Genomic DNA, 20,707 nt, shown 5'->3' on the forward strand with positions numbered 1-20,707 from the left:
AGTAAGTGCACCGCGCTGCCATTGGTTGAGAGGCCTTAAAGCCGCAGAGGAGTCCCACGTGGGGGCAGGGTTGAACCTTCAAAACAAGGCGTACGGGCTTCGCTCAGACATGGCTGATGTTCATATCAGACAAAGGCAATCATCTCTGCTCTCCCCGCAGTGCAACTATTACACAAATGCTGATAGGTTGTGCAAGAGTCACGAGATATATTTAAGGCTAAATATGTGTTCCGAGTGGCTTTAATTTGGTGGACAGCTCGATCGATTGGTCATTAGTATGTCCTTCACGGTGTTTGTGTGTTGGGGGGAGTTTACCCCGCACATTTCAGATTGTAGGTGCTACTTTGCCAGTTTTTCAGTAACATAGCTTCACATTTGTATAACCATGTTTTACAAACAAGCTCACATATCCTTATGTTTCCTTGTATGGGGATAATAATTCAAGAAGGCTTGTTGCACCGCACACATCCCTCCCCGTCCCGCTGGTGGTGGTCTCACCCAAATATTCATCAACTTTATTTGGGCGGTAAAAAAAACACTCTAATGAAGCGCGGATGTGGAATTTGTGCTGTCTCTGTCAAATGTGGATATCATCGTCGGCACATCAGTGCCTGCTGTTGTTGTTGTACATGGTGGGACGGACGGATGATGCCTTGTAGATCCACGGGATGATGTCATGTATCGCTGCACCCCACGTGGGGGCCGTCGCTCTCCGATAGGCAGATGTGGCCGTATTCCTTCCGAGTAATCCGATTGGACAGATAGGCGCTTTCACGGCAGTTCAGCCCTGCTGCCTGTGTGTGGCAACCGGGGTAAACTGGACAACTGGGGGAAATGCGAGATTGTGGAGAGTACCATGTTACGCTTTTAAAGAATCTCCAACCTCTTTCGAGTCGGAAAACAGATTTTGGAAGCCTATATTTTTTCTTTCTTTTTGGGATTTACCAGCCACAAACGGCGCACATTCCTCGGAGGTTTCGCGGCTGAGAATAAAGTAGTTTTAATCGAGTCCGACCGCACCACATTTTCTCCCAAACGGCTCCCCCAGTCCGGCTGGGTGCGCTCCGGAGAGAGGATGCTTGTCGAGATCCGCGTCCACCACGCGTACATTAGGAGGGATTAAGCGCATGAATTATAGCCTCTTTGGTTTTTCTTCAGGAACAAAAGTCGGACGGGCGGTAAAGACGCACACACGGGTATGTATTTACTAGAGCTGTTGATTTATTTGTGTTTTTTTTGGGGCGTTTGCATCGATTTCCGCGGAGTCACACAGTAGGTGGGAGCCGGGTGCTGTCGGTGGTGGCCGACCTGGAGACGTCCTACAGCAGGGTTTGTTCATTTGGCGAACATCAGTCAAAATTAGAATCTGAAACAAACGTATTTGATGCAACAATTTAAAATTAACCGCGAAAAAGTAGCGTATGTTTTGCTCCATGACGTGTTTGCACCAGTTGAAATTGTAAATTGATATTTATTGTCTTAGTATATCGAGTGTATCGCTGACCACTGACCGAATAAGATCACGAAGAAGACGGAAGCGAAGGAATAGTGCTGCTTTTTTCACTTGCCTCTGCAATAAGTGGAACTAGTTTAGTGTTTTGACTACTTATTAGCAAACAACATGCATTGTACTGTGTCTAAAGATTAAACCGCGTCATTTTTCAACACAGGATTTTCTCGACCTCCCCTGCCCCCCACCCCTGCCTGCTGGGAGCACATTTCAACCATTTTGCCAAAGGACCTGCACACTGGAGAGATAAACAAAGGATACATTTCAAGATGTATCCACAAGGCCGACATCCGGTAAGAAGCTCTTCCTCTATACTTACTACAGTTTACATGTTTATCTGACAACACTGATGTTGACATGGTTCCTGGCTGTGCTGCTGGTCCCCTTTTGAAATGTGTCCTGCAAAACGTTGTCCACCCTAATGCAGCTCATCACATCTATATGGTTATATCACAAAGCATGTATGCTACACCAGAATGTGCACTTAGTGGTAAATGGATGCAGATGGTTTGCCTGCCTGGAGATATTTACTCAGCCATACACTAACACATGACTGATGAATATGGGGACAGGTGGGGGCTTTAATCCTTTATTTGTATATCATTATTTCATTTTATTATCAGATTTCATTTTCAGTGTAACAGCCACATATTCATAATGTGTTATTAGCTTCTGAAGGTGTGAAGTAGTTCTTACCTTCACACCTTCAGAAGCTAATATATTTTCGTGAAAGTAGTCTAATGTGTCTAACTATTTTTCTCCTTTCACAATGAAAGAAAATGATGATTAAAACTTCCTCCTGTGACTCTACTAATGTGATTTTTACATCCTTTCGTTCAGGCTCCACATCAGCCCGGTCAGCCTGGCTTCAAATTCACTGTAGCAGAGTCTTGTGACAGGATTAAAGACGAATTTCAGTTTCTGCAAGCCCAGTATCACAGGTAACAATTACAAAGTATATCACCAAAGTATGACGGTGTTAACGTTTCCTCTTCATTAAATAATGAAGGTCAAGGCTAATATTTGGTTGTGAAATGAAATCTAAATGGTAGAAAAAAATAGCAGTTATTTTCTTTTACACAGCTGTCAAGTGGTTGAGTGTGTGAGTTATTGAAGTGATACAGATGCCAGAAATTGACACCTTGTCTTCTATTTTAGTCTTAAGGTGGAGTATGACAAGCTGGCCAATGAGAAGACGGAGATGCAGCGCCACTATGTTATGGTAAGATTATGTTACAAAAGGGAGCAATTATGGTTCCAAATGGCGAGGCTTGTTGAAGATCTGGTTGGGGTGGAGCGAGACAGGCTATTGTGATCACCTGCGTGGTGGTTAGGGCGGGCTGAGTGTCAGGTACAGGCCTGTGAAAGGCCCCGGGGGGTTTGATGTAGCTGGTTGTTACGGAGGAGCTCTTCCTGACAGGCAGTGGGCTGAGGCTCCATTAAAGCGCTCCCCTGATCTCCAAGGGTCGGCTGCGGCGCTGCCCTCTGTGTGCTGATCTGATTATTCTCCTAGGAGACTCCACGCTCAGACGTATGCATGGCCATAAATTAGGTGTGAGCTGATGGTGGAGGGCCAGAGCTGTGTGTGAGAAAATGCACCTCGGCAAACAAAATGGAGGACGTGGAACCTGCTGCAGTTTATTTTGCACTGACTGAGTCAACCTTAGTTTCTCTGTAAGCCTCAATTATAAGCTTTCATTTTAGCAGCCCTTTAGAAAAACATAGGCATGCCTATGACGCAGGAATTTAGCTCAGACATGACGCAATCAGGAGTTCTTCCGTGGCGGTGTACTCTGTTGTTCCAGGTAAACACACTGAGGATGACTTAAACCAATACATGCAGGCTTAAGTTAAACATTCTTTTCACAGGAAGACAACATGTCAGCCTGACAGGGAGGAGGTTAGGTAAACATGTAGGGAAGTATCCCACAGCCAGCACTGGGTGTCAGGTTACACTACGGCTGTGGGGCTCTGATCTCAGACAGAATGGCTCTCTTGTTTGAGAGTAATTTTCGAAGAAGCTAATGGACTGAATAATGCATTGGCCTCATCAAATAGACGCTGACTGGAAAGCCATTTCTGCCCTGGCTGCCACTTGTGGGCTCCATGGATTACATTTCAGCCAGACAGACTGACCTGGCTTGAAATATCAAGAGTGTTGAGCAATGGCGTTACGCTAAGTAAATAGACATCCTGGAGATCTGAGGGCTCAAGTTTAGCGATCAATAAATCCAACCCTTTCTTCTCTTTGCCTGCTATATAAACAACAAAATATCGATTTATTGGCTATTCACTGTTTGCTGCTCTAAGAACTCTGATCTTAGTTTATCACGCTGGCCAGCAGAAGTTGGATTGTATTTTGGTTTCAATCATGTTTAAAAGCATTTGATGATGGAGTTAGTGGTGTGATTAATGAAACTATTGATTTGTGGCTATACACACACTCTGTTAGTCTCATTCAAATAAAACAAACGCTCCATCTAAGAGTATAAAGTAATTGCATAAATAAATTAAATGTTGGCACAGCATGATTCTAAATGTGACTTGATTAATATCAATTAAATCTTTGCTTTCGTTTCAGTATTACGAGATGTCCTATGGGCTGAACATAGAAATGCACAAACAGGTATGTACCATCATGTTCCTCATATCTTTCCACAGCGTCGGGGGATGTGAGACCCAGGAGGAGCCGCTGTTAACAGAGCTGACTGAGCATCGCTAATAGGCTGTAAACACACTGATCTACTGCACGCAAACAAGGCAATACAATTGGAAACGTGTACCTCCACTTTGTGAATTATTGTGGCCCTTTTTTCAAAAGTGCTAGTGGTTTAAAGCCTTGATTTGTCTTGGCCTTTTGATAAGATTAAAGATAGACTTTAGCAGACTCGGCCTTTGACTTAATGATTAAAGAGAGAGAGAGAATTGCTGATGGGTCAGTATTTCTTTTTTAAATGAACAGTAATTGGCAAAAGTCCTTTAGCCTCTTATTGTGCCCTTATCTTCCTCGAAAGATCCTATCTTGTATAGCTCCACAGATCAGCCACTGATGCTTGCAGAGATAAAGATGGTTTGAATGAGTAATCCTTAGATTCCCATCCATGCAGCTGTTGAACCAGTGAGGCTGTCCCCTCTGCTGTGACAGCCTCTGGTTAATGATGGCGTTGGGGGGGCACGGTGGATTGGTGAGGTGGGTGATCTATCAGTGTCTCGGCCGTGTGTCACACTGCCTCATGTCTGTCAGGGCTCGGGCCGCTCTGATAGCTTCTGTCAGGCACTTATCGCCAACCAGAGAGAAGAGGAGGGGGGGATGGGAGCCGGAAAGGAGCTGGGGGAGGGGCAAGAGCCCAGCTCTGTGTAAACAGGTTAATCGACTGATCCATTTTAGCGCCTGACTTTTATCAGGAACCTCAACAGAGCTGATGGAAGTGCTTGAATAATTCATCAGTGGGGCCCTAACCTGCTGAACGGCGTGTTTGTGAGCAAACAGTGTGGGCCCCATCCATGCAGCTTCCCGGCTTACAGCCCAGGAGGAGGGGAGGAGGAGAAGATGGGGAGTGGTTAACAGGCAGGGCTGAGATGGATTATTGGATGCACATAGGCATATTATTTTCCTGCCAGGAGATTTATTCCATAGTGAGGAAATCCATTCCTCTTACTGTGCCTTTTTTCATTACCGTGCAGGGACATAATTCAGATTTCAGAATGCACACACCGGCGTGGCTCAGATGGACTGATGTGGCGGTGCTATCTGATCCCTCTCTATCAGCCCTGACGATGTAGACGCAGAACAGCTAATTTCTGCTGGGCGATGTCAGCCAGTAAATACCATCATCTGGTGCTTGTTTATAAGCGTTGCGCGGCGTAGGTGTTTGTAAGGCTCAATCAGATTTGGTACCTGGAGTCGTTATACAGACATGAGGTCACATGGCAATGGGAATCATGTGCTAGGTAGCAAACTATCTGCCATACTGAAGGCCAAAACATACTTCAGCCAGCGTAGTGTCGCCAGTGTTCGTACAAAAGAGGCGTGCAGAGAAAAGTGGTGGGAGTAAATGTTCTCCAAGACGTCAATGCCCAATCTGTCATTTGGGACTGGAATGGAGTGTAATAATTACGGGGTGTGAACTGTTGGCTGTCAGGTCCACTTATATTAACTGCAAGTTATCGTATTTCAAGATATGGCATATTAAATAAGGTTATGGTTGTATGCTGTTTTTGTTAGAATGAGTTTATTGTTTTTGGATCACAGCTGTCACCTGACTGACTGCTGCGGCTGACGAGGTTAATCATAGTAATGACTCGTGCATCCTTTGGCCTCGCTCAGATCAATACAAATAACTTCAAATGCCAATTGGACATTTATTCTGGACTCACTTCACATTAACAAAGGCTCCGAGGCTTTGTGTAACATCTCAGTTTAGTGGAAACATGTGTCATTCTCTGGCTTAGATGAGCCGCCAGTGAAGTGCTGTTCTAATTTTCTCCCTACTAGAAAAATCAGGAAACGGGCAATGCTGTCATCTTGGACAAATTGGAGGCCCTCTAAATCTGACTTGTCAAGTATTGTTTATAGATGGATCATGTGACCGGAGCCACCAGTAGTTTCCCCTCTATATTTAATACTCATCAGTGCCTCGACTCCATTTTCCCTCTGCTGATAGCAACAGGCGAATACCTTTCTGCACACCATTGACAAGCCAGCCTGAGAGTGCTCTTAAAGTGGTGCTACACGGGTCCGAGTACCTGTAATTGTGTAGCAGCAGCGCAAAGCTGGCCTCTCAAGGGCCAAGCTGTCATCTACTTAAAGTGACAACGGCCCCATTTTTATCTGATGGCTGACTAAAAAAAAAATCCTCCTGGCACTACACTGTATCTATTCTGACAGCAGTGGCGAGCTGAGTTGGAGCCTTTTCCCTGTATTTGCATGTTGTGTTGTGAGAGTGCAGAGGCTGCCAGTTGTTTAGGGCACGACGGATCAGGCACCTCATGACCTCTCTCAGCCAGCTGTCACCATAACACTAAGCTACAGAGGAATGGACTGTGCGCTCAAGGCCTTTTCAAAAATCATGTCAAATGTTCGACTGCTATTGACATGGCTTATCTCAACAAACATGGATTTTACAGGCTCCGTAGCTTTTCAACCATTTCTGAGGGCGTTCTTGAGCTCCTGCTCGAGCACTTACGACATGGCGTTAATACTAATGCAGATAAAGCCCTTATCTACCCCCCTCGTTGCTTTATTGGTTGTAGGTCACATTAATTGTGTGTCAGAGGAGGCGGGGGGTTCAGTGTTTTTCCTGTATGCACACAGTAATCAAGTTCTAATCAGGGTTTTCTCATGGACTATTGTACCTTCTGGAGCTCATGCTACCATCAATTTGTTTCACATTATTGCCTGTGAGCCCAGGCTTTCCTCTGTCTCCTCTGATATTTCATCTTCGGCTCGTTGTTTATCCTGCTGGCTTGCCCGGCTAAGTGGCTATCCATGTTGCAGCTTGGGTCAGCAGGTCTCGTTCTGTTGGACATTACTCTCCAATCTCTCTGGCTCTGCTCAGGGGTAATGCGTCTGGCTGCCAAAACTGCCTGGCATTTCTGCCATGTGTAATAAATAAGCTGGCGGTCTGCAAAGTACATTGTGTGTGCCGCTCCAAATGAAAAATCAGGAGAAAATCCCTGTAATGTTTGTGTTCCGCAGTGGCCTTGGGTTGAACTGCAGCTCATAAATTCCATAGATGATGTAGCTTTGGCACTGTTATTTTTCTGCTCCCATTGCAAAGCTCCAACGAGAAGAAGGATGCAGAACAAACTGGCTGTGCAGTGTTTTCACAGGGGCGGGGGATGAATCACACCCACTCTGCTCACCACCTCCCCGTTGCTCCTTTTATCCACCATTAATTTGCTACGTTCATGTGATCGACAGGCTGAAAATTCAATTTAATGACCTGCCTCCAAGCACGTAATATGATTTTAAAGCCTGTTACGGTCAAGCAGAGGTTCCATTTGCATAATGATCCCAGCAAGATAGGTCTGCAGCCGTTGCCATGGCAGTTGGTAGACAAGCAGGAGAATGGAGGCAGGGTGGCGCGGGCGGACGGGAGGGTGGTGGGCTGGGCTGCTGATTGCAGTGAGAAAGGGCCCAGACTCCAGTCTTGGAAAGGCAGCACTCTAATACACTCTACTGTAGCTGTCTTCTAATGGTATTACTTATAGATTTGAGGTGTTTTACCCTTGAGGTCATTATGGTTTGTAATCTTTGCTCACTGCACATTATGACCCTTTTAATGTTAATTGCCTACACTGTCACATGTAAGTAAACAGTGCAGTATGCTTCCTGGGCCTGACTTCCTGGGGTGTGGTTGTGTGGTTTAACTCTGAGGTTAACTGCAGGACGGCAGCGTTGCAGATGAGGGGAAGCAGGGCAGAGTGAGTGAGGATCCTCTCAACACAGCAGCACTCTGCCGGCTCATATCCGTTTAGCATGGAGTGCACTCTCAGCACAGCTGTGCTCCGTCCCCCTGGGCTCTCCTAATGTTTTAAATATTTCAAATGTCAATATCATGCTGTTTAGAGGATGTTGAGTCAAGCAGTTCTGATTGCCGCAGTAATTGACTTAATCGGTGTAAACATTAAAGGCGGGGTTATGTGAAGTCACTGTCTGTTTCATACTTTCCCGTCTCATTTTGCTCCTCTTTTGTTTTCCAGACGGAGATTGCCAAACGGCTCAATGCAATTTTAGCTCAAATTATGCCTTTCCTGTCACAAGAGGTGAGTTTTGAATGTTTCTCTCCAACTGTGTCACAGTTTACTACTAAAATAAAGTCACTTATAGTTGCCTGCATTATACAGATACTACTTGAATAGAAAATTAAAGCAATTTGCTTGTGTGGTGTTTGCCCTGACTTTTAGAATCGCAGCAGTACTAAGAGAATTAAGTGTGACATTCTGTGATAAGTGAGTGTGGGTGTGTGATGGATGTTGGCATGCCCACTAATCATCTTTTGTAAATGTCTTCCCACAGCACCAGCAGCAGGTTGCTCAGGCAGTGGAGAGGGCTAAGCAGGTGACTATGACCGAGCTGAATGCTATCATCGGGGTACGTGGACTTCCCAATCTGCCTCTGACCGTGTGTATACCCTCTTTTTTATTCATTTATTTATTCTGCGCATTTCACTGACTAAAAGCCTGTTCTCTGTTAATGTCTTGTTAATGCACAAACTGTTAAAAACTGTGAGAATAGAATGAGAAACCTGCCTGAATCAAATGTGTTCATGCATTTTGTCCCAATTAGTTCTATATTCTTCAACAACATATTCAAACAAGTTCAGCTCTCAAGAGAGCTGTTCTGTTGCTCCAGCTCCGGTCTCAGCGGCATCTTCGCTGCCTTGTTGTGTGTTTATAAATGTGAGCCTGAGAGCTCTTGAGATCCCCTTTGCAGCCTGTATTGCTTTAATTGGCTAAGGTTTTAACGAGGAGGCTCATCCCTCATGCTGACCTGGCTAGCTGAGGGAATTAAAAGGCTGAGGGTGAGCAGAACACAGCCAGCGCTGCACACTAGCTGAGGCCGTGCAGACAGCAGTCAGCCATAACAGCACAGCGATGCAGGTCTGTTTGCACGCCGCAGCACTGAGCTGGACTACTGTGTTCCTCACTGCTTCAAAACACCACCTGCCCCTCATCGATCAGCTGCGCTCACCCTGCCCTCCTAAAGCAGAGGTGATTGCTGTCACCCTCGATACAAAGCTCAGGCGATCAGTGGTCTTATTACTACAGTTGAATCTTGCAGAGTCTTTAGCATGCGCTAGGCTCGCCCCAAAGGCTGACTTGATGACTGGAGGCACATATTGGAATTCAATTAATGCCCCCCTGGTGACCTTTTGTTCCAGGATAATTGCTCCCTAGAATTTGTCCGACTAGGTGTCTTGAGGTGATGGATAGCTGCTTGTTTTTTTATCTGCTGGGTTGAGCAGATGCTTCATCTCACTTTCACCAAAGCGGAGCAGCTGCAAGCTGCAGTTTTCCCAAAGAAAAGCTCATTTGATTTGTGGCTCCTCCCTGTGTCTGTGATTTTCACATTTGGAACATTATAAAGCTGGATTATTGATTTACTTTTAGATGTGTGCCTGGGCCTTTTACTTTGGACTTAATTTAAGATGAATATCATTGAAAGTCCAAATGTTATAAAATGTTGGACACACAAACTGACCCAAGTCACGCCGCTTGTTCCCGTCAGAGGAGGTGGAAATGTAGCTACTGTATGTTTTACGAATACCTCCCATTAGTTATTCATTGAGGAGAGGCTCTGTAGGCATGCCAAAATCCTCATGCATATTGTAAAGCAAGGTGGGGTGAAGGAGCGTGCCAGGCAGACAGGCAGCATCCAGGAGCCAGCTGCATGCCTTATTGATGGAGCTGAGGGCCATTAATAGGATGCAACTAGGGCAGCTGCTTGTGTTGAGACGAACCCGACTGGTTGAGGCTCCTGTTTGATTAGAAATCTCTGAAAATATTGAAGTCAGCTAAGAAGCAGCGCAGAGAAGCCCACCTGTCTCCGAGCGAGTGGCCACCTGGATAAACACACAGTGGCTTTGTTATAAAAGGATGTTGAATTTATTTTGTCTGTAACACTATTTATTGCAGTATATAATTATGCAGAGAGGGCGTCTGGTGCAGCTGTTGCCCTGACCGTTTTCTGTCCTCCTTTTCAGCAGCAGCAAGCTGCCTACCCTGCGCTAATGGTCAGTGGCATTCCCAAATATCTCTATGTGCCATGCTGTTGTTAATTGACTTAGGTGTATGCACACATGTGGGCTTAAAGGGCTTGTGCAATGCTGCATGGCACTTTTCTGTCAAAGTGCTATGCGTTCCACTATAGTAAGTGTAGTCTCTACACTAGAGACTACTCAAATACATTTGCTCAATCTTGCCTTTTCTTTTTTTTAGCTCTACTCAGAGAAAAAAGGGGCAAAGAGTAGCTCTTTATCTTGGAATATTAAATTAGAGGAAATAGGCCAGACTCCTTTATTTATTTATTATTGTCTTCATTGATGGCCCTCTAATGAGGGCTCTTGCTGATCAACCATGCATATTACCCATCAGTGCCTCATTAAACACAATGGCTCTCCCCTGCCAATGAACTGGCTCCTTAATTTCCCTCATGGACACAATATTCTAACACACTCACGCGCTCTCTCTCTAGCTCTTTGTGTCCTGGGTACATTTTGTAATTGGATTGACATCTGCCCTTTCAAGAAAAGGATGAGGTTGCAAGTTAAAAACCTCACTATGTTTTCCAATCCAGTTCTCTATACCTTCAGGACAGATAATATTGAAGCAATTAAAAAGGCCCTCCAGATAGTATTATAAAGACATGCTTTAGGAGTAGGTGCCCTTTGGAAGACCTACAGTTAAATATCTCTGTTTTAAAAAGTATATTTTAAAGTAAGTTCTTTCGGAGTTGATGTATTTTTAACTATGTGTTTGGCAGGTCCATCCCGTTGTACCAACTCCCCTGCATTTACAAAGTGCCTAATATTCTTGAAATGGCCATAAATGGCCACTGATTGAAGTCCGTCTTGTAAAACAGAGGAGCTAAATTATTCAGCTGGCTCGTAGACGGGTAATAAATTGCTGATGTTTTTATTGGTGTCTCAGCTAAGTATTATTTAACCTTGCTTTAAACTGCTTACTTCCATGCTGAGTGCCTTTTAACTCCCATCCATTTCCCCGTGCCTTTCAAATATTCATGGTGAATATTGGAGGGTTGACTGAGTGCCAGCATGGGACCCCTGGTCCTGGCTCCCACAGCAGCCTTCCAGACACACACAAACACACACTCAAATACTTGGAGTGAGAGGGAAGGAGTACCAGCTTCTGGCACTTAGTGTTCCCTCCGTCTCTTAAAGCATGGGTGTGCAAATGATTCATGTTCTGTTAACCCAGGAACATGAATATGAGAGGAGTAAATAGACGCTGGTTTTGTTTTTGAAGTGTTTAAAAAGCAGGTAGTTGTTTAGCCCACGGGCTGACAGATTCCTACACAGCTTCCTGGTCCTTAAGAGGATTGCTCAACTCACTGATGGCATAGGAGTGCTGCGGCGCTGATGTGAAATGATTCATCTATGCTAAGCAGTAGATGCATCGAACTTTGCTTTGCATTTTGTTGTAAATGTAGAATGAAATATATGTTCTATTTATTTTCCTCCTCATGCACTACTAACAGTGTAATTGTATCTCGAGCCCTGCTCATGCAATGGACGTGTTGAGCAGTTGATTGTTAGTCATAACTTCTCCTCAGCACAGATCTAGGGATTATGCCACCATGGCTTGGTATTGAAATAGCACTGAGGGGGATTGCTTTTGGATCCTGACCGTAATAGATGTGTGAATGCGCTAATATCATCTAGGGTTTAACTGATCAGCCTCATGTTTAGGAAGTGTGGTTTCTCCTTGCCTTTTCTCCCTGACCCACTGTGTTTCTGTCTATCTCCCTGTCTACAGCAGCAGCAGCTCCAGGCACAGCACCTCTCCCACGCTGCCCACGGGCCTCCCATCCAGCTGCCTCCTCACCCCTCAGGCCTGCAGCCGCCTGGCATCCCCTCTGTGACAGGCGCAGGATCAGGCCTGCTAGCACTGGGCGCCCTGGGCAGCCAAGCCCACCTCCCAGTGAAGGATGAGAAGAACCACAATGATCTGGAACACAGAGGTGAGGACTTAAACCAATTGGGCATTAGCTGCTCATTATTGAGAAGAATTGAAAAGTGTATTAATCTCAACATTATTGCATAGATGTTAAACAGGGAAAAAATAATATAAAAAGTGTGGTGCTTCTCAGTCTCTAGAGCAGAATGGTAGGGCCCTTAGGTGAGCAGCACATCCTGTCTGTTCACATTCTGTCTGGGTAATGAGCTGGTACATTCCCAGCCCATGACTGCATAAGCTATTCAACAGCTCCAACACACGTTGATAAGAGGGGCCTTGCTGATTCTCACACGTTCAGCCAGAAGCATCTGTTATGATATGCTAACTGACGGGTTTTTCTCTCTTTGCTCCCTGGGGTTTCTTCATCTCCTCGGCCGCCATTGCAATGTCTGCGAAACAGAGAACGCGGTGAGTGTCCAAACCTGAAACTATTTCCTGTTGCAGGGCTTGTTTGTTTTTTTATTATTATTCATCATCACCCTTCCATCTCCACCGCAAATGTCAAGTACAACATTCCTGCCAACAGCATGATGCTGCTGATTTCATGCACTAATCTTCTTTCAATAAAATGATTAATTGGAAATGAGGCTTGGAATATAAATCCTGTGTGTTAATCCAGAAGGGAAATGACTGGTATCATGCTGGAGAGATTAGAAGCCTTGTAATTTCATCACAATTAAAGCAAGACTTTGACTTTCCCTTCTTAAAGGATTTATTTGATCCCTACTGTCTCCCTTGTTTACCAGCTCACTCTCATCCTTGGCATGGGATGAATATTTATGAACACAAATGGAGAATTGTTTTGTTTTCCCCATCCCATCTGGCTGGACCTGCTAAAGTGTTTTATTTGAATGGCTGCGATCTCTGATGGCTGCTGATGTGCCTGTGAGATTGTGTTTCTGTAGGCTGGGCCCGCTGAATGGGTGCAGTCATGTCTGAAGAAATGGAACTCCTGGGGCGATTAGCCGGCCTGTTTTGTTTCTGTGCTCTTGTCCCAGGTCATCTGATAGCAGAGTGGTGACTTTGGTTAATGAGTCACGCTAAGCATCTCTTTAAAGGTCAGCCATTATGCAGACAGTGGCCCTTTGCCCAGACAGCCAGTCCATCGGCCATTGTTCACTTCTCTGGGCTGCCACTGACCTAGTCCATGTTGATGCTCAGGACTTCAAAAGAAGGGACAGAGGGAATCAGGAGAACTTGGCAGTTTGCAGGCAAATGGCAAACTCCAGTGAAAGCCGCTGGACACCTGCCGAGTTCCTCCCATTATGTTGGCGTTTGGAGTGAGTTGTCCCAGCTTGTGTGGGCAGGCAGGCTCCATGAAAAAGCTCCAGTCAGTCCCACGCTGCCGTGCCCACTGGCAGGATATAGATTCTCTTTCTTTATCAGAGCTCAAAGCCTGAGCTGACATGGTGCCCAAGCTGCGGCAATCAATGCCCACAACATACAATTTCTGTCTCTCCTTGTCTCTCCACCCCTCTCCCTCTCACGCTTAGCCTCACTGACTCTGGAGAAAAGGCCCTCTGTTCAGCCACAACACACTGCTCATGTCCCTGTGAGGCTGTTTGTTGTCCAGTTATGAGGAGGAGGGAGCCCGGCTCAAAAAACAAGCCCTCCTCCTTTCAGTCCAGATAATGGCCCATTCTGTCGTTTGGCCACGGACAGGCTTGTGTGAGAGATTGAGCCTGGCTGGTGTCAGGGCACTGCTTGGAGCGGGCCCACAGCTGCATTTTAAGAGTCCGCAGCATCCCTTGTTGTGTGAATGGGCCCATTTTTAGTGTTTGGATTGGCACACTGTTCTTTGTGAATTCGTAACGGATGAATGACTCGCAACTCTCTTTAACAATGAAAGACAAAATGGTAATAAACTGTTTGGTTTTCTCTTTGCAGAATAATTCTGTATCCCCATCCGAAAGCTTACGCACAGCCAGTGAAAAGCACCGCAGCTCCTCTGACTACAGTCTGGACTCTAAGAAACGCAAAGTGGAGGAGAAGGACAGTATGAGCAGATATGTAAGTGAAAAAAGCATCTGTTCGACATTTGGGAAAATACGCCTACACGCTTTTTGTCATATCTGTCTGTTACATATGAAGCTACAACCAGGAGTTGCCTACAGGTTGCTTGGCATAGCTTAACAAATACATTTATACTGTACAGCGCATTTCAGAACCAATCCATTTCAAAGAGCTTTACATAAAAAAAAATACACATTCAAAACTCGCACATTTAACACTTTTTAAAAAACATTTAAATTCAAAGTACTTAATCGTTAAAAAAGCAAGAGAATAGAAAATAAAAATGGGCAGAAAATACAACAATAAGTTGCAGTGTAAGAAATTTAAAAATATGTTATTAATGAAAGGCAGCGGAAAATGGAATGCCCTGATATAAAAAATAAAATAAAAACTAGCTCTCTATGGCTCACTATGTCACACCTTTTTACATCTTGTTTTTCTGTACAAAAACAAAGTGATCAAACCTATTGTGGTTTTATTGGGGGTTATGTTTGCGAAAAAATGTGGCCGGCAACAGTGGCTTCCCGGAGTCTCCGCTGGTTGCCTGGCAACATCACCATGATTCCAGGATTTTACTGCTCCAGACTCATCCAACTCTTGGCGAGAAGGCAAATGAGTGCATTTCAAAGTACTCCGTTGACCCTCCTGTGGCCAGAGACATTATTTCAAAGGTTTCATTGAGAGAGAAAAAAATAGACTAATTTGAGAAAATTCTCTTTACAGGACAGTGATGGAGAGAAGAGTGACGACCTGGTGGTAGATGTTTCTAATGAGGTGAGCAGAGCAATTATAGTAAATGGAATATTGACATGTACCATGTTATAGCTGTTGCATTAACGTACAAATGTATTGCTGTCTTTCTACAGGACCCTGCCACTCCACGCGCAAGTCCCGCCCACTCCCCACCTGAAAATGGCATTGATAAGCCCCGCCCTCAAAAGAAAGACACCCCCAACAGCCCGGCATCAGTGGCCTCTTCTGGAAGCACCCCGTCATCTAAGGCCAAGGAGCTCAGTCATGTAAGACACCAAGAGTTTCAACAAACTAGGACAGTAAGGGTTTAAAATGAAAATTGCAGAGAGAGCAAAGGGATATGTGCAAATAAATCTGGGACGTTTTCTGCAGTGGATTAGGAATGGCTGTCGGTGCTTTAAGTGCATGACTAAACGCCAGGGATAATATTGTCCAGCATCAGGATCAGTCAGGTCTTCTCTGTTAATAGCTCAATGTATTTAACTCCTCCAGGATTTTTTTCTGCCTCACTAAAAGATTAAAGCCAAAGCAGTAAGGGGATAAAAACAGCCCCATCTCCATTGTGGCCATAATAGGTTTTAGAATAAATAGCAGTTTATGGCTCTGCAGGACTATGAGGGTTGTCAGAATTAGATTGGATTAAGTTCAGTTTGCTCTCAAATTGTCAGTCTGCACAGTGCCTGGTTTCGGGATTGTGATTGCTCTTTCGTTCCCTCGACAGAATGACAAATCCTCCACGCCTGGCCTCAAGTCCACCACCCCCACCCCCCGAAATGATGCCCCCACCCCTGGCACCAGCTCCACTCCTGGGCTCAGACCCATCCTGGGCAAACCACCAGGCATGGAGGCTCTTGGTTGGTACCACTCGCTAGCAACTGAGATAAATAATTGTTCCATCCTCTCCCACTGTACTGTTATGTCACATACCAATATCCTTCTCCTGTCTTTGTCTGTAGCAGCGCCAGCTTTGCGCACCCCTCTATCCATCGCAAGCTCTTACCCTACCCCCTTTGCGATGATGGGCCATCATGAAATGAATGGAGGCCTGACCAGTCCTAGTGTGTACGCTGGGCTGCACATCTCCCCTCAGATGAGCGTTGCAGCAGCTGCAGCCTATGGACGCTCGCCAATGGTAACACTCTTTCCCCTCCTTTTATTTACCTGTATCACCTAAAACGACTGCAAATAGTTAAAAGGATAGTTTGACATTATTGTCTTTCTTGCTCGGAACCAAGATCAATATTTTTTCTGTCTCTTAAAGGGTCCCTGAGGAGTTTTAGACCTCATATAGCGATATGGAGCTTTTTCTTTGAGTAGGACCCTGACAAGAATTGTATTTACCTTTTTGGAGAGTACCAAGCAAGCTGTTTCCCACTGCTTCCAGTTGTGTTTTTTTATAGTTAGCTTATTTATGCTAAGCTAAGCTTACTGTAAGATAATATTTAACGGAGTAACGTGTTTTTAAAAGGTTTTAATTTTGTCATTTTTCAGGGGTTTGATCCTCACAGCCACATGAGACCCGGCCTTCCAGCCAGCCTCACATCCATTTCTGGTGGCAAACCGTAAGTATCCCACCTATTGTGATAAAGTGATATTTATTGAAGTGTACATTTATGTGTATGTAAGTCACTTTGGCTAAAAGCGTCAGCTAAATAACATGTAATGTATCATAATAGATGACTAATATTTGTCTTTTCTATCAGGGCTTACTCCTTCCACGTCAGTGCAGACGGTCAGATGCAGCCCGTGCCCTTCCCGCCCGACGCCCTGATTGGTCCTGGTATTCCACGGCACGCCCGACAGATCAACACACTGAGCCACGGCGAAGTTGTTTGCGCTGTTACCATAAGCAACCCCACACGTCATGTCTACACTGGTGGCAAAGGCTGTGTCAAAATCTGGGACATCAGCCAACCTGGCAGCAAGAGCCCGGTGTCCCAACTGGACTGTCTGGTGAGCACTGCTGCTGATTCACGTTTCACTCAACAGCTACTTTTTTACTCTTAGTTATGTTTGTGTATAGGTGTAGTCGTAAGGTTATGAACTCTATAAACAAACAACCATTCCTCTCACAATGGGATAATCTTTTGTTATACATAAGGACCACAATAGGAACACAACCCCCTGACAGTTTTCTAGCAAATGCACTGGTACACAAATGCAGATTGAGCTTTCGCTTAATGTGATAATTACAAGTATGAGTGCGCTTGGAAACAACCAAAGGAGAAACGGATTAACATCAGATGAAATGTGCAGTTAAATTATAATTGGCTTGAAATGGTAACTTCACTAAATAAATAACAAAACTAGCTAAAAACTCAAAAGGTAGCAGCGTAGGTTTGAGAATACCCTTTGGCTTGTTATTATTACAGAAGGATTTTCATCCTTTCTCACTGACTTGTTCCTAAACCTCTCTCTATCTCCACTGACCTGAACACGTATTGATTTGCTTTGTCCTCTGTGCAACAGAACAGGGATAACTACATCCGCTCCTGTAAGCTGCTGCCTGATGGCCGCACATTGATTGTTGGAGGCGAGGCCAGCACATTGACCATCTGGGATCTTGCCTCTCCGACACCCCGCATCAAGGCTGAGCTCACCTCCTCAGCGCCGGCATGCTACGCCCTGGCCATCAGCCCCGATGCCAAAGTCTGCTTCTCCTGCTGCAGTGACGGAAACATTGCCGTTTGGGACCTGCACAACCAGACTCTCGTTAGGTCAGAAGAAAACACTGTTTCACACTGTGTGGACTTTGGTCCCACAACAGGATTGCTGTTGCCTGAGAAATTTTAGGAGCGGATGTCAATAAATGTTTGTATGCTGTTTGACTTTGATTGCAGGCAGTTCCAGGGTCACACGGATGGTGCTAGCTGTATTGACATATCCCATGATGGCACTAAGCTGTGGACAGGCGGTCTTGACAACACTGTTCGCTCCTGGGATCTGAGGGAGGGGCGACAGCTACAGCAGCATGACTTCACTTCACAGGTACATAATGCAACAGAGGAGAGATGGATAACACACAGCCAAAGTCTTACTGTGAAGGGAAATTTCCTTTGAGCCCAAGAACCATCAGTAATTACTGTTCTGTCTTGTTTCCAGATCTTCTCCTTGGGCTACTGTCCAACTGGAGAGTGGCTTGCTGTGGGCATGGAGAGCAGCAATGTGGAGGTGCTCCACCACTCAAAGCCTGACAAGTACCAGCTCCACCTGCACGAGAGCTGTGTCCTGTCCCTCAAGTTTGCCTATTGTGGTATGAACACACACAAACTGATGGAGACTTAACGTTGACTGTGCCTAACTGTGAAGGGGCCTCTGTTAATTCAGCACTAAAGCTGCAGTGCGCCTTAACAGTCTTTATCTCTATTGGTTTTTTGAAGGCTACCTGCCAACTCTTTGAGTTTTATTTATTTTTATACCACTTTTTATTCCAAGTAACCTGATTTCACTGTTTTCTTTGCAGGTAAATGGTTTGTAAGCACTGGGAAGGACAATCTGTTGAATGCTTGGAGGACTCCTTATGGCGCCAGCATATTCCAGGTATGCAGATCAATACACTCTGTCTGCAGGCAGTCCAAAAGTATGCACAGTTGTCTCTGAGAGGAAGGGCACAGCGACCGCTGTCTGACAAGACTCTCCTATCAGTGAAAACTGAACCTGAATTATTGACCCGACAAAGAAGTCTTTTTTGAGGGGCATCAGGCCAGAACTTAATATCATTGCAATCTAATCTTGCCCTGTAGTCAGCTAATCTTTTCCACTTAACTTCAAATTAAGATGAGAATGTTAACTGCCTCAAGACTAACTTGTTTTTATCTTCTTTAGTCCAAGGAATCCTCATCTGTCCTGAGCTGTGACATCTCGACAGACGACAAGTACATTGTGACAGGCTCTGGTGACAAGAAGGCCACTGTATATGAAGTGATCTACTAGGACAGACTGCTTTGGATGAACAGTAGACTCTTCCTCCATCTACCTTCCCTCACACAGACAGCATGGATGTTGCCTGCAGCCCCGGGGTGGATGGGCAGGAGGTTTGGCAGTGCCAGACTGAAGTGAACGTTGGTGGCCGTGGATGCTGTGTCCTTCGGCTCTGCCCTTCCTCACCCATGCAACTAACACTTGTACAGCAAGTGCAGTTCCCCAAGGCACTAAGAAGAAAATAATGTCTTGCTGTTATTCTGTTTGTTGGATATTTTTTTTTTTATTCGTCCTTTTTAATGTGGAGATAAAGTTCCATGACACAACTAGAAGCGGTGCTTCGCTCTGGAGCTTATCCTTGGAGGTCCTGTGAAAAGTGTACATAATGGAGTAATAAAAGGCCTTTTATAGATTTATATTTTGGTGTCCAGTTACGCTTGTGATGGTTCTTTCTTGTTCTCTCTGTGATTTTCTGTCCCCTCCGGGGGTGGAAATTAGATTAGGACTTTGTAAGAGGATATTCTATTTCAGTTTTTTCCCTCCTCTGCTTTTTTCATGTTCGTTGTCCAGAATGACCTTTTCGGAAATCTAATTTGGATTTTTTTTTTTCTCCCTGACGATGCCATTTTTCTTCGCTATTTGCTGTAACAAAGACGTTTGTCCCATGGATTTTAGCAGTGGAGAATCCTGGAAATGCCCTTTTTTCAGACTGGAAGAAGGAGAAAATCATGGTTTCCAGTTACGTCTACCCTTTGGCCCTGGTCAGCAGAAATTCAACTTCATAATGAAGACCTATCAATGAAAACACTGGCTGCTTTAAAGGACATTCAAATGGATAACTATCAACCGGAGGACTCGTGGGTTTTAAGGAGAAGCAACTGTGACTTGAGTTCAGACAAGACTTTCTCCTCAGAAAAGTGTATTCATCAGTCTAAGAGTGAATTATTGCCTCTTGATCAACTATGTGACTGATGTGCGAGACTTACATGGTTACTTATAAAGGTGGCAGGAAAAGCCATTACCACATTTGACATTTTGGGTATGCTCTGTTTGCTTTCTAAAGTATTTCATAATGTTCGACTTCAATCTTCATATGGACAGGAATGGTCTCTGCATAAACACACATTAGACTGTGTAGCATACACGTGTCATCATCCCTAAGGATTGTACAGTTGACAGTTGTTGATAAATCAATAAACTGTTTTTATATAAAAGAAATATATCTTGGCTGTATTTCTATAGTGCTGATGCCTTGCTACTGTTTCACGTTTGAAAGAAATAATTTGGTATTCTGTGAAAAAGTACATTTGCAGTTCTTGGAGAATTAGGATAGAACCAAGCTAGTGGTTTCCCTCTTTTTCCACTCTTACTGCTAAGCTAATGCTATTAGCTGAAGCTTCATTTTTACCGTAAATGGGCCTCAAGATTAGTATCAGTCTTCTCAATTAACTCTGGGGATGAAGATGAAAAAGCTTATCTCATAAAATGTCAAACTATTCCTTTAAAGTAAAGCCAATTTAGATGGATAGACACATTTGCTGCAGTGGGAAAGGGAGTGCAAACCAGGTAATGTAGCGACTGACCGCAGCAGGAACTGAGGGAAATACACTGCGTATACTGAAGGTCTCCTGGCTTGACTGTAAACCAGAAACGTGTCCTTAAAAGAGTACATGGCTCTGGGCTCTGCTAGTGAGGGCTCTCCCTCGCTGTCTGCATCTAATATAGATACAGGCTCTCCTTGACAGTGAACGGAAGTGCATGAGTAAATGGCTGTAAATGCATCCAGATAGGACTCGACAACAGTCTCAG

The 20,707-nt window shown here is 44.7% G+C and overlaps 1 protein-coding gene across 1 annotated transcript; it reads left to right on the top strand.

The window, feature by feature from the left end:
• Positions 1-555: 555 nt before the first annotated feature.
• tle3a (TLE family member 3, transcriptional corepressor a) lies at positions 556-20,094 on the top strand. Its single transcript, XM_034084994.2, has 22 exons — positions 556-1,196; positions 1,671-1,803; positions 2,351-2,451; positions 2,669-2,732; positions 4,092-4,136; positions 8,216-8,278; positions 8,532-8,636; positions 10,219-10,248; positions 12,011-12,215; positions 12,612-12,619; positions 14,099-14,221; positions 14,948-14,998; positions 15,091-15,243; positions 15,699-15,831; positions 15,934-16,109; positions 16,469-16,539; positions 16,681-16,930; positions 17,447-17,694; positions 17,818-17,965; positions 18,080-18,230; positions 18,441-18,517; positions 18,803-20,094. Exons 2-22 carry the CDS (start codon positions 1,780-1,782, stop codon positions 18,908-18,910), a joined length of 2,334 nt encoding a protein of 777 aa, XP_033940885.1. The 5' UTR covers positions 556-1,196; positions 1,671-1,779; the 3' UTR covers positions 18,911-20,094.
• Positions 20,095-20,707: the final 613 nt, after the last annotated feature.

This window comes from Pseudochaenichthys georgianus, chromosome 6 (genome assembly GCF_902827115.2).
Source record: "Pseudochaenichthys georgianus chromosome 6, fPseGeo1.2, whole genome shotgun sequence".
Taxonomy (NCBI): Eukaryota; Metazoa; Chordata; class Actinopteri; order Perciformes; family Channichthyidae; genus Pseudochaenichthys; species Pseudochaenichthys georgianus.

What these genes read in the sequence shown, in the direction of transcription:
- tle3a (XM_034084994.2), top strand. Translation starts at nt 1,780, where the DNA reads ATGTATCCACAAGGCCGACATCCG. An exon ending in ACATAGAAATGCACAAACAG is followed by an intron (nt 4,137 to 8,215) that starts GTATGTACCATC and finishes TTTGTTTTCCAG; the next exon opens with ACGGAGATTGCCAAACGGCT. An exon ending in AGGCCAAGGAGCTCAGTCAT is followed by an intron (nt 15,244 to 15,698) that starts GTAAGACACCAA and finishes TTCCCTCGACAG; the next exon opens with AATGACAAATCCTCCACGCC.